The sequence below is a fragment of the Eutrema salsugineum genome, unplaced genomic scaffold, assembly GCF_000478725.1.
Source record: "Eutrema salsugineum unplaced genomic scaffold, Eutsalg1_0 scaffold_1, whole genome shotgun sequence".
NCBI lineage: Eukaryota > Viridiplantae > Streptophyta > Magnoliopsida > Brassicales > Brassicaceae > Eutrema > Eutrema salsugineum.
The window spans coordinates 9,971,021-9,983,904 of NW_006256909.1; the positions used below are offsets into that span (position 1 = coordinate 9,971,021).

Consider the following 12,884-nt stretch of genomic DNA (forward strand, 5'->3'; position numbering starts at 1 on the left):
TTGTGTTAATTAGAACAAACAAACCATTTGGTGACTAAAAGTCTACTGCAGTTACTTAGTGTGCTTTTCCTCTTGGTAACGTCTCTACTCTAATCATTGTTTTTGTCTATTTATTTGCCTAATTTTAGCACTTTTGAAATCATGTAGTCGCTTGGTGATCTCATTGCTAAAGATATGATATTGATTGAACTGAAATTTTCAATACGTGAATTTATTATTGTATTTCATAAAAATATTTTACGTTTCCAAAATAATAAAACTGGTGATGAAAGTATGTATATTTAATTAGTTGGTACCAAGTTTGGATTTATGTAATCCTAATAATAAATATTATTTATAAGAAGATATATCAAATTATATAGTTGAATAGTAAAGAAGTATATGCATGTTATATTTTAATAGGAGGGATTTTTTTCATAACTAATCTCAATACCGACTTCAATTTTGTCAGCTTTTTCTGATTTCAATGAAGTCCAATGAACAAATGTCTAAATACGAATTAAACTTATTCAAAATGGATAAATGTCTCTTGCAAATGTAACATCTTTCAGAGCAGCTGAAGAGGAAACTGTACGAGCCAGAGAAAGCTAAGAATGAAGAAATGTCTAAGAAACGGAGGAGAGAGGAGATCCATGAGAGATACCGTATTGAAGATCAACAGAAAAAGAAGGTGAGAAGAAGCCAAGGCTATTATAATACATTATGATTCCAGGTTTTGTTTTACAGTAAAATATTCCAGATTTGTTTTGATCTTAGATTCTCGAAAAAAGAAGTAACCTTTGTTTTGCATAATTATGACACATAATTGGTTTTGAATTTATAATACAAGGGAGGGATAAATAAATACAATCATACTATACCAACTAGTTTCCTGAAGGCCTTGACGTGCTCAACCCTCTGGGCTTGAGCCTCTGTTACAGCATCAGATGCTTTCAAGGTTCTATATAGATTCTTATGAAGCTTAAGATACTCATTCTTATACATAGTTAGATCACTATACATATCCTTGTCCTTCATATAATTGATAACCTCCATCACTCTCTCAAAATACCCACCTCTGAGAAAGTTCACCACAAGCTTCTCTAGCAGATCTTGTGTTACCTCTAAGTTCCTGCTCGCCATGTTCCTTTTGATATCCCCCCACACGACTGTGATTTCCCGGTACATGCCAAGAGATGAATACATGTCGATCAAGATCCAAAAACTCTGGCGAGTTGGTGGGATTTTCATCTTCTGGATTTTCCTGTAGGTTAACACGGCATCTCCTTCCATTTTTGCTTTGCAGAAGTAGTAGAGGGACGAGTTTAGCTCGTAGATCATTCTTGGAACTTTCATTTGTTCTCCTGCATTGATTTCTTGAACCAAGAGTGCCCTGAGCTCTGTGTTTTCACTGTCTTTCTCTTCGGTTTCTGGTAAAACCATAATCTCGTTTGATGGGTCTGTAACTAGTCCGGCTTTCGTCATTTGTTTCAGAAGAACTTCGGCATTTCTCAACATCTTACTCTTGTAATAACCCGACAAGACCTTCCTATATGTCGCCAGTTCCATGGGATGGCCAGCAGAATCCGTGTCGTCAAGAATATCATGAGCAGCTTCTAACCAACCAATACCAACACAAGCATCAATCACATCAGCACATAAATTAGATCTACCAGCCGAAAACAAAAGCTTTGATAGCTCGGGAAGATTATCACGTTTCTTGTACCCATAAACTAACTTCGCAAGAGCCTTGTTTGTGATACCAAGCTTGGAATTTGAATAACTGAAAAAAGTTGCTTCAATGTCCACTCCAAGAGATGAATCTGTCTGCAAAAGCTTGGGTGAAATCTGAATCTTTAAACCGGATTTGATGTGGTGAGAACCAACAGACAAAACCCGAGGCTTTTCGGAATCAAATCCAAGATTCTGAACCGAGAGCAAGTCCTTACTCTTGCATATATCTAAGACAAGCCCTCCCGCAGAACCAATATCATCAAACTTGAACTCAAGGCTTAACAAATTATCAAAAAGTTTCCGATAGTGACAAAGAAGTCGAGACGGTACCTGACCAACAACATGCTCCTTGAACTTCTTCAACTCATCTCGCATACCATTCATCTCATAAATGCAAGACATGATCACAATCGAGTCTGCATCCGCAATGACATCGACTTTTGCCATTAGCTCGATAAGTTCTTGGCCTTTGAGAGAGAGACCAAATCTCACACAAGAACCGAGTACAAGATTAAACAAGACCGTATCAGGCTTCATGACTTTCCCGGTGCGGCTATTTCTTTTCGACACATTCAAATCCAAAAAGCGATCACAAACCTGAACCAAATAATTCGAAGCTAGACAAGTCCCGACCTCTGTTTTCACCATGTGCATCACTACAAGCCTCAACACATCTGAGGTTAAGACATATCCCTTCTCCAGCACTGTACGAAGGATGGTACAGGACGATTCAGGCATCTGAGCTCTCGCTAGAGAAAGAGACAGCTTAGTGAGAGCATCTCCGTTTAACAGACCTGAGTTTTGCTTCAATGCCAAACGAGTCATATCATCAGCCTTGCGAAGCCAAGCGGAATCAGACGAGTAAGACAACACAGTCACAAACCTGTTCATGATCGCACTGTTCGGAAAACCATAGAGCCGTTTGAAATCTTTAAACACATCCCACGCATCATCTACACGGTGATCCTTAAGAGCTGTTTCGAGCTTCTTCTTGAGAATCACTTGAGAAGAAGCTTCCCAGCTTAATCGAGCAGGTTGAACATTAGTGCAGAACAGAGCCGGTTTCGAGGGTGTACCAACTATACGACTACACAAAGCTTCCCCTAGGGTTTCTACGTTACTGAGATCGAATCGACGCAACGATTCTAGAACTAAATTCCGTTTCCTAAACATCAATTTCGAACTCCCAATCTAGAATCTAGCAATGAAAGGATCTAGCTTTGGAGGAACCCAAATCGAAGTAAAACAAGAAAATGAAAAAATAACATAAGAATTCTCCAGTTGAGAAAGAGCCCTAAATTGCTGAAAACTTGGAGTCGAGAGAGAAGAGACCAACACTGGAGTCCGACGGGGAGTGGCAAGACCGTAAATTTTGTTGGGTTCAAGAACATTTGTATCTTTTTTGCTTTTGCGGTAAAGGGCTCAACAAAATCTCTCATTTACAATTTTGACGCTAGTAAGATTTGATTGGAACAATCAGACCCCCAACAACATAACAAAGCTTGTAGTCTTCTTACTTTCAAATTTTCAATGAACAAACGTATAAATGTGATATTTACACACTAAAAACTCATTACATTTCCTAAGTATATATGAAGTACATGATTGGTGATTACGCTCATTTTTTTTTTTAAAGCTTAAACCAAGGATTTCAAAACTGTTCTGAGGAATAAAAAAAGGAACCCAGAAAATAATAATTTCAAAAAATAAAATTTGCTCTACTGTGTTTGCAAACAGATGCCGATTACACCGATCAACTCAGAATTGGTCTTTGCTATAGTTCTTCGCAAACCAGTTTGATTGATTCTTCATGTGGCAATCTCATCGACCTCCGAATTGAAGACAAAGCTCGGAAACGTTGTTGTTATATCCCTGGCACATATTTATGTATTTATACGTTAATAAAATTTCTCTAACATTTCATTTCTCATATTATTTTTTGAGTTTTGGTTTACTCATATTATTTTTTGAGTTTTGGTTTACTATAAAAGCCAAAGTACCTGAGATATGGGAGGGTCATTATCTTAAGCAATGATGGGTTTTTGTTCACGAAATCGCTCCACTCTATTTTATCAATCTTTCCATCTTGATTCACGTCTGCGTCTTCAAATGTCTGTTCATGAATGAAATGAAAGAAAAGATACCACACTAAAACTTTAGCTCACATGTATAATCTATTGTAAATATACAAAAACTCTATAATTAAATTGGACCACAAACCTTATCTAGTATTATCTCTATGGTTTCATCAGCCAATTTCATTTCAGATTCACAGAGAAGGGCGATTAACATTTGCTTAACCTGCAAAAATATCACACACGATTATTGATTTCCTGCAATGATATTACGTAACTGATGCGTGATCAACAACATCAATTCCAACTTCTTGCTGACAAAGATTTCCTAACTAAGTAATATTAACTCTTCTAAATTTAAACCTCAACAAGAAGAGGGCTCTGGAACACCAAAATTACTCTGTTCCACAGCTTTCTTTTTACAAATCATTTAGACAGCTTAAATATTGGTCATTAATAAGTTGAAACAGAGGCAGGATATTATTAATTACCTCTTGGCGTTCAATGAAACCCGTACAGTCCATGTCGTAAAGCCTAAATGTAACTGAGAAAAATCGTAGACCAGAATCAATAAAACCCTTCACTTGTGTCAACTTACAATAGATATGAGATTCTCTGATGTCAACTTACAATCTATTTTGTCTTCTAGAGAAGCATTGGGGTGAAAAACATTGAGTGATCTGACAAAGTCCCCAAAATCAATGACTCCTTTTCGTTTAACATCAAACATATCAAATATCTGCAATGAAGCATAATTCTTTAGTTTAATGGACATTAACATCTTTTCGATTAACCTCAGATTACTCTTCAAGAAGAAAAAATTTGTCAAAAAGCCTGAGGAACTTAAGAGTTTACCCTATTAGCAAATATATTCTCCCTCTTCCGGCTCTTGAACAATGCAAGTTGAAACTCCTCCTGCATACACGTGAAGAAGGAAATTTTTATATTACAAAAAAAAAGGTGGGCCATGAAAGCAATCAATAAAATAAACTAAATTCAGGTCAAACATTCCGGGCTAGTAATAGAATACATTGAATTGGTGCAATATGGAATAGACAGATAGCATGGAAGAATCATTATTGCTCAAATAAAATTGGCTAAAGTCAACTAAGTGGACAAAATGCTGTAGATGAATAACGTAAAGAGGAAAAAAGTTTACACCGGTGGGGTCATAAAAAAGATCCAAAAAGGGGTCAAAGAAACAGAATTATCAAATCTTTGTACCTTATTTATCAAACCATCATCAACAACGGAACTGCTTATGCTCTTGAACAGCTCAAACAATGCTTCAACCTCACTCACACTAACTGGAAAATAGAAAAACAAACGACACTGCGAGATCAAAACAAAAAGTACCACGAACAAACAAAGAAATTAATCCACTTTGCAAGTTTTTGTATTCATATATAAACAGTAACCCAAACCGGTTGTGAACATGAATAAAAACAAATTAGGTGATGGTATTGGTAACATGTAACATGTCGAAACATGAATAAAATGAACTAACTTTGAAACATGTTGACTATGCATGAAGGACCCTTTTTCAACAGACAGAACAGAAAGCTAATGAATCCAAAAACATGTAAACTAGATCAATGAGCAGAGGAAGAAGGATATAATCTAGCTGATAATTCTCATATCAGAAAACAAATGAGCATGCAGATTCGTAAATGAATCTAGAGGAGCCTTTTGAATCTAATTACGAAAGTAACTTACAGGCTGTCTCGGAGGCAAGCTTTACAGGGTCTTCGTGTCCTCGAAATTCTCTGGCTACCTTTGAGTGGAAGCAGCCCATTTACAGATGAAACCGCGAGAAGCAGAAGGAAGAAGACAGAGGATAATCCGACGGCTAATTCAGCGATTTCAGAGATGCTAAAGCTTGATTTGATACTGTTACTGCCAATAATCACAAACATCATATTTTTAGAAATTTCAAACAGAACACAATGATTGGAACAAAAGACAGAACAAAGACCATTTGAACAGAAGCAAAACATCAAATAGACTCATTGGAGCGTAAAAAACAAAATTGAAGCAACGAAAGAGAACTCTAGAATCTCAACAACTTCGGGTCAAAATTTTCTGGGTATATAAGTCTAAACCCTATCAAATTAGCATCAAATAAAGAGTTCTTCGAGTTCGTAACATAGAAAATACAGAAATGAAATCAAAAGTAAACCATGATTCGAAACCAGAAGGGAAAAAAAAAAAATCAAACAGGGAAATGTAGAATTACGCAGCCCAGAAATCAAACTAAAAACCACGAAATTCGACGGGAAGAAAAAAAATCGAAAAAATCATAAGCAAACACTCACCACCTAAGAGAACGGCTATGGCTAGCCGGCGAGATTCAGAGAGAGAGAGGAGCGAGAAACAGCAAAAGAGAAGGCGACGATCTGTGTGTAGGGATTGGTGAACGTTGATGGCAAAGATGGATGAATCGGACGGTTAATATCAATTACTCTTTTTTTGGGTGTTTTTGTGTTCTTTTTGGGGAGAATTAAGGGAAATAAGTAGCGGCTTATAAGATGGAATTCGCACGTGTGATTCTCATAAACGCGTGCGAGGGGAGTCAGTTCTGGAAGTTAATAGATCCTCGTGTATTTTCTGTTAGACCGTACCCAAACACCTCAACATTCATCTCTTTGTTACTTTTTCATTTAGGTACAAATACAATTTCTCTTCTGTTTTTTTTTTTAAATTCTTTTTTTAACTTTTTAAAATTACGTAAGCATACACGTTGCTGCATGGTGGAATGAAAAATATTTATGGTGTATACAAAAAACATTTATTGGTTGTTGTTGGGCAAGAAATTCCAAAAATCGGTTTTTCCAAAAATGAAATATCCATCTCATCCGGAAAATTCAAAAGATCCGTCCATATTATTATCTAATAGTCAAAAAGTCCAAAAGTCAAAATGGTACCTCACTAGGAATATTCTGAATATACGAGACCAATAGACCATGTGTAATACTAACGTTTTCAGATATTTTAGTTAAAAACGAAATCATAGCTTTTAGAGCGAATATTGAAGATTGATGTAGAAAACGCTAATAATAAATTCCGGAAACATCTTTCTTCGACTGATTGTAATGTGCTGTTTACTTTCTGGAGACGTGAGAGTTGGTGGTGGTCAACCATCTTCTTTCATTTGCGTATTCTTTTCTTTTTTCTTCTTTCTCTCTTTTCATTTCTTTCTCTTTTTGCTTTTTCATTCTTTTATTTTAAGTATATTGGTTTTAAGTTTTAACACCTACTTATAAATGATACATACACGGATTAGAGATTAGTTCAAATATTTTACTAGGTGAAAACTATTTCATTTTTAAAAACTAAAGAAACCAAACTCGACCAAACCCAACAAAACGAATTGTATATTTAAATGAAGGTGTTGATTAAACCTATTTTTCGTTGATATTATTTTGATAAATAAACCAAAACTAAACTTTTGTTTGAGTTTTGGACACTTCAACACACAGACCCATTGTACACATCAATAATCCATCAGAAAATGATATTTACAGGATACCGTTGATAACTGAGAATAGGCTCTAGCTGTAATTATCTGTCAATATATTAGTTGATTTTAACATACGTTTATTAACTAAATAGATCTTGAAGCCTATTATCTTATATATATTTTTTGAGCATTAATTTTCTATAATATTTCGAATCCCTGTTTATTGTAAATTATAATTTTATGATTTATATAGTTGCAGACAAATCGATACACCGGTCTGCAACGTGGCAGGCAAAGGTTGACATATTGAGGACCTTAATCACGACCTGACCTCGTGATTATCGTTCAAAATGACTATACAATTTTATATATTAATTTGTTTGATTATGATTAGTAGGTTTGATCCTTCGGCCGTTACTCGAATAAACCCCACTTTCTAAAGGTCTATAAAAATGGCTATCTTGTAAATAATTAATAGTTTTATTCTCTCATCGTAGTATAATATAACAACTCAAATTTTTAATTCGAACATTTATTCACGTCATACTCCTAGACTAGGAGTCCTAGTTTACATTTGTTAGAATTGTTATTTCCCAAAGTTAATTTACACGGATTATTGATGCTTTCAGATTATATATAAAATATGTCATTTAATTATTCAGATGAATATAAATTAAATTAAATAAAAGAATAAATAATCAGAAAGATAGAGTGAAAACTACAGGCCGGCCAAAAAGAAAACTACACTAGGATAGTAGGATCTATACAAAACTAAAATTGATACGTAAAATGTTTTAACATCCAAAAGTAATACGATTTACTTAAACGTTTCAATACGTCAACATAAACATGTGTCGAATGCTTAGTCTTTTAATTGTTAAATCGGCCAATTACTTTAACTTAATTATAATACTTCAAAATCAAATCAATCACTCTATGGTTGGCTTGAATTGACTATTTGACATGGTCACCGGACGTGTCGGGAACGCGTCGGTGAACAATAGTTTTATTATAATTCTTTTTAAATACAAGATAACTTTTTCGGATCGATTGTAATGAAGAAAACTGTAAGACTTCTATATCGAACTCGTCAAAACACTCTTCACAAGATTGGGGTTTCATTACTCTCCACAGGAGACAAATCAAGTTGCAGATCGTTTTACCAAAGTTGGCAAGTCATCAATCACGAGCTTTTAAATCTTACTTATATACTCCTCGACGTATCAACAATATAATATTTAATGATCATGTATATCAAAACTTATTAAACTTTTAAATCTTAGTTACATTCTGAGGAATACAAGGTATATTTAAAAAATAGAAAAACCTAACCATAGAATGTTTCATGAAGAACGCGCATGAAACATGAACAGTAGTAACTTCATGGAGACGAAACCAATAGCTCACAGCCAACAACACACTGAAACAGAACGCTAAAACACAAAGACGTTGACCTTGGATCTCTCCAACTCAACAAGCTCTTCACTCTTTCTCCTTGCGTAGCCAAATTTCCCAACGTAAACATCGTCCTCCTTTGCGATCTCAGTAACCTTACCTATCAAACATCGTCCAACTTCAATTTTGTTAACGTATCCTAAACTACCAGCATGTTAATTTATTATGAACTCATTACTGTATTTCATAGAAACGCTTTATTTAGGCCACTAAAGTAACATGATTAGCTAAGTAATTGCAAGAACTATCTATATGGTAAAGAACGGGGACAAATAGGCTACATAAAAGTTGCTTGGTAGGGAGAAATAATTGTACCTTTTTATTTTCCCAGATCATGCCAATGGAATTTGACTAAGATGATTTTCTAAGATTACAAGAAGCAGGGAGGTCTCAAAACTTTAGAAAGACCTTTGTTCGGAAACAAAAATTAGGCCTTTAATCTAATTTTGTAGATCATTGAAAAAATTAGTGTTCACTACAAGTTTATTATTTTTATTCATATTTTCTACATTTTTAAATTTATTTTTATACACACACAACGTATATACATAGTAGGCTATCAATGAATCATTTTTTTTTTGGCAGGTTTACCTCACACTTTGCTCTACCCTGCTTGCATCTGCATTGGGAGCGTACAACGATGCTGTTTTCAAGATTAGATTGTCACACCAGTTTTGTGGGTCGGTGGTATGATCTGTCTGTACTTTCTAAGACATTCATGTATGCATCTCTACCCATTTTAATAGTGTTCTATCATTTTCTCTACTTTGACTTTCCCTAATTTATTCTTTTGGATTTCAAGCTCCAAAACGTATTTGGGTGATCATATGAAGACTTTCTGTTAAGCGCCTTGCCCCATTGTTCAAGACTTCAATCTGCTATGGACTTTGATGAGAAGTGAGTCATGATTTGATGGCCCCTTTTGTCTGCTTTGGTCTTCCCTAAAGACGCCTTTGATGACTAGTTGTCCAGTTAGCGATTGATTTTCATATGAGGCGAGTGTTGTGTGTTTATTCACTGCACAATTTCCCCATATCATGTTTATGGAACTCGACAAAGATGATTTTCCAAGATCTAAATAAATAAAATCCAAGGCATGTCACATATAGAATTCACTCTAAACTTGGTAGCAAATTAGCCTACTAAGAAGGTATTATTATTGATTAAACATAAATAATCAATTACTTTTTAGATTTTCATAGATAATTGTTTTGATTATAAGAGTTGATAAAAATTGTTAATTTTGCAAGAGACATTTGTTTCATAAAAAGCATTTGTAAAATTTGTACTCTCGTAACTCAAATTGTTCATTTTGAATAAAGTTTTATTTGTATTTAGACATTTGTCCATTGCGCTTCTTTGAAATCAGAAAAAAGTAACAAAATTGATGTCAGTATTAAGTTAGTTATGAAAAAATCTCTCAGTCTCTTAAACCCTAGTCGTATAATAAAGAAAATATAACATATAGGTATACTTATTTACTGTTCATATATAATTTGATATATTTTCCTATAAATAATATTTTAATTATCGAAGAAAATTCCAAGAGACAAGAAAAAAAAGCTAGCATTGCATAAATCTAAACTTGGTTCCAACTAATAAAATATACATACTTTCATCACCAATTCTATTACACTAGAAACACAAAACAATTTTATGAAATATAATAATAATTATATTCACGTATGAAACAGTTCACCAATACATGAAAATCTCAATCCAATTAATATCATCTCTTTAGCAATGAGATCGCCAGGCATATGATTGCAAAAGTGCTAAAATTGGGCAGACAAATAGATAAAAACAATGATTAAAAGTCTCATGAAAAAAATTATCATGAATAATTTCTGATGCCAAGTATATGAAGACAATTTCAAACCAAGAATAGATTCATAGAAAATCAAACATAGAAAATGAAATAGCTCATAGAGCTTTATTGTGCAAGAAAGTAAAAAAGGAAAAAGCTTTAAATGAACACCAAGATCACAATGTTTCTTAGATTAATCTAAAAAATGATAAAGAGGAGGCTCCTCACGCAGCCAAAGTTACAATACTCAGAAACATAAACATCATATTTATATGAATCTAAACTTGGATTGAAACCCTATACGCATGAGCTTTTCTTTGACATGTCTTCTTGTTGAATAACATTGGGCTTGGGCCAGATATCTCTTTACACTCCCCAGCAAACTTGGCGTCGGGTGAAATCATTGACAAGTTTGAGTCACGCAAATGAAAGTGGCTTTGAAAGAAGCATGAGTAGTCCAAGCAAAGATTGGTGTGAGATCTATGCAGGCCAATACTTGGAAAGTATTGCATGGCTCACTCAGAGGTATTTCTTTGATACTTGGAGAGCTTAGTCAATCTTCCTCAGAGGTATTTTCGACCTCTTTATCTCACTTAGAGTTTGGGTATCCTTTACCCATTTTACTCCCCTAATTTGTCTCATGACAACAAGAATTTTTTTCCTACAGAAACTGAAATTCCACTGACTATCTACTTCTCATCCTTTAGCTAACTACAAACTGCTTCTAATCATTCTGCCTTCCTCTTTGGCATATCATCGAACACCTTATGTGCATTCTATAAATCTTTTTGTTTGCCATAGAAATCAACATAACTTGTATCCACAACGCATCCTTATCAAACCCAACAGCAACCTACTTCACTCTAGCTTCTCAATTCCAGACCACAACCATCATAACTAGCCACACTATCCTCTTCACGTTATACAAAAGTTCCATCTCGCTAGGAAAAACAGAAACATTACCTTTCGGCTTGAATCATAACTCAGACCAAACAATGCTCGCTTTGGTCACTCAGATCTTCTCCTCTTACTCACGCTCTCTGACATCTTTGAGGAATAGCAGCGGAGCTTTGGCGGAGCTTTTGAAAAAGGCGAAGTCTTGGATACAAAAAGAAAAAACTTTCCGATGAAAGGCACTTGGCGTGGCATCTCAAGATTTCAGAATGAAGAAGACTAATAAACTGGTTGAACAAAACTCATAAATCCCATAGAACGACTGAAGCTCTGATACCATGAAGACAATTTCAAACCAAGAATAGATTCATAGAAAATCAAACATAGAAAATGAAATAGCCCGTAGAGCTTTATTGTGCAAGAAAGTAAAAAAAGGAAAAAGCTTTAAATGAACACCAAGATCACAATGTTTCTTAGATTAATCTGAAAAATGATAAAGGGGAGGCTGCTCACGCAGCCAAAGTTACAATACTTAGAAACATAAACATCATATTTATATGAATCTAAACTTGGATTGAAACCCTATACGCATGGGCTTTTCTTTGACATGTCTTCTTGTTGAATAACATTGGGCTTGGGCCAGATATCTCTTTACAGTATATATCATGACTTCTACCATGGTTCTCACGGCTTGTTTTGGTGGATTTGGAACGAGCCTTGGATGCTTAGTAGGGACAATGTATCTGGTTTTCAGACCCCAAGCATCCAGCCAAAAGAATGTCGCTCATGTTTCTCTGTGCGCTCGCGGAAATGTCCTCTTTAAGACCAATTCTGAAGATTGTAATTGCGGCTGAACCAAGGTATATGTTGTGTAGAAAACGAACTAGTCAAAACTCATTCAGACATGTCAAACACAATGTCGTGCCCAGATGTGGCTTTAAATGGGCCATGTTCCATTTTTTGTCATTGGACTTAGTTTGGTCGAAATTTTACGGGCGGGATATACAAAAATCGGGTTATACAAATCGGGTCGGGTGAATGGTTCATCCAAATAAAGTTCTAAGAGCAATCCAAAATTCCCAAACAATGGCGGCCACCTAGCCGTTTAAAAAAAAAAAAAAAAAAACAATGGTGGCCACCTCTCTCCGCCATTGATTTGTCTTCTAAGGAGCAACTGCCTTCAACTTTCCTTTTTATCATATCAATTTTTTTTTTTTTTTTGTGTTGCTTTACTGCCGATTTAATGTATTATCTCAAAAATAGAAACTTGGCTCTTATTAGAAACTGTTGTTTGTCTAGTACTTTTATGCTGAAAATTGCTTCGGCCGTTATGTTTGACCCTTGATGGTGAACTTACTTATAATTCCCGAATTTCTATATTCTTAAACATGCAAAACATCTTGTTTCAGGTGGCGAGAGTTATGAATATTTTGGCATATGCTACGCACACATTCTTTCAAGAAAGGGGATTTGTCTGGGT

At 34.9% G+C, this 12,884-nt stretch overlaps 2 protein-coding genes across 3 annotated transcripts; both read right to left on the reverse strand.

Moving 5' to 3' along the window:
* Window positions 1–781: 781 nt before the first annotated feature.
* Window positions 782–3,050, reverse strand: LOC18030137 (pentatricopeptide repeat-containing protein At4g17616). Its single transcript, XM_006414145.2, has one exon. The coding sequence runs from the start codon at window positions 2,884–2,886 to the stop codon at window positions 850–852; it is 2,037 nt and encodes a 678-aa protein (XP_006414208.1). The 5' UTR covers window positions 2,887–3,050; the 3' UTR covers window positions 782–849.
* Window positions 3,051–3,219: 169 nt separating this feature from the next.
* On the reverse strand, window positions 3,220–6,280 carry LOC18030138 (calcineurin B-like protein 1). Of its 2 annotated transcripts, none has more exons than XM_006414146.2 (9): window positions 6,104–6,280; window positions 5,505–5,684; window positions 5,013–5,095; window positions 4,644–4,703; window positions 4,419–4,527; window positions 4,280–4,332; window positions 3,934–4,014; window positions 3,714–3,826; window positions 3,220–3,585 (listed from the first exon to the last, which is right to left on the reverse strand). In XM_006414146.2, the coding sequence occupies exons 2-9, from the start codon at window positions 5,581–5,583 to the stop codon at window positions 3,522–3,524; spliced, it is 642 nt and encodes a 213-aa protein (XP_006414209.1). In that variant the 5' UTR covers window positions 5,584–5,684; window positions 6,104–6,280; the 3' UTR covers window positions 3,220–3,521. The 2 variants fall into 2 exon arrangements, with proteins under 2 accessions (XP_006414209.1, XP_024005807.1); XM_024150039.1 differs by having other exon boundaries at window positions 5,505–5,678; window positions 6,104–6,266.
* Between the last annotated feature and the right edge of the window lie 6,604 nt (window positions 6,281–12,884).

Excerpts from the sequence above, each read along its gene's own strand:
- LOC18030137 (XM_006414145.2), bottom strand. The coding sequence starts at position 2,886 with ATGTTTAGGAAACGGAATTTAGTTCTAGAATCGTTGCGTCGATTCGAT.
- LOC18030138 (XM_006414146.2), bottom strand. The coding sequence starts at position 5,583 with ATGGGCTGCTTCCACTCAAAGGTAGCCAGAGAATTTCGAGGACACGAA. Across the intron at positions 3,827-3,933 it reads TAGAGATAATACTAGATAAG|ACATTTGAAGACGCAGACGT; the intron begins GTTTGTGGTCCA and ends ATTCATGAACAG. Across the intron at positions 3,586-3,713 it reads ATGACCCTCCCATATCTCAG|GGATATAACAACAACGTTTC; the intron begins GTACTTTGGCTT and ends AATATGTGCCAG.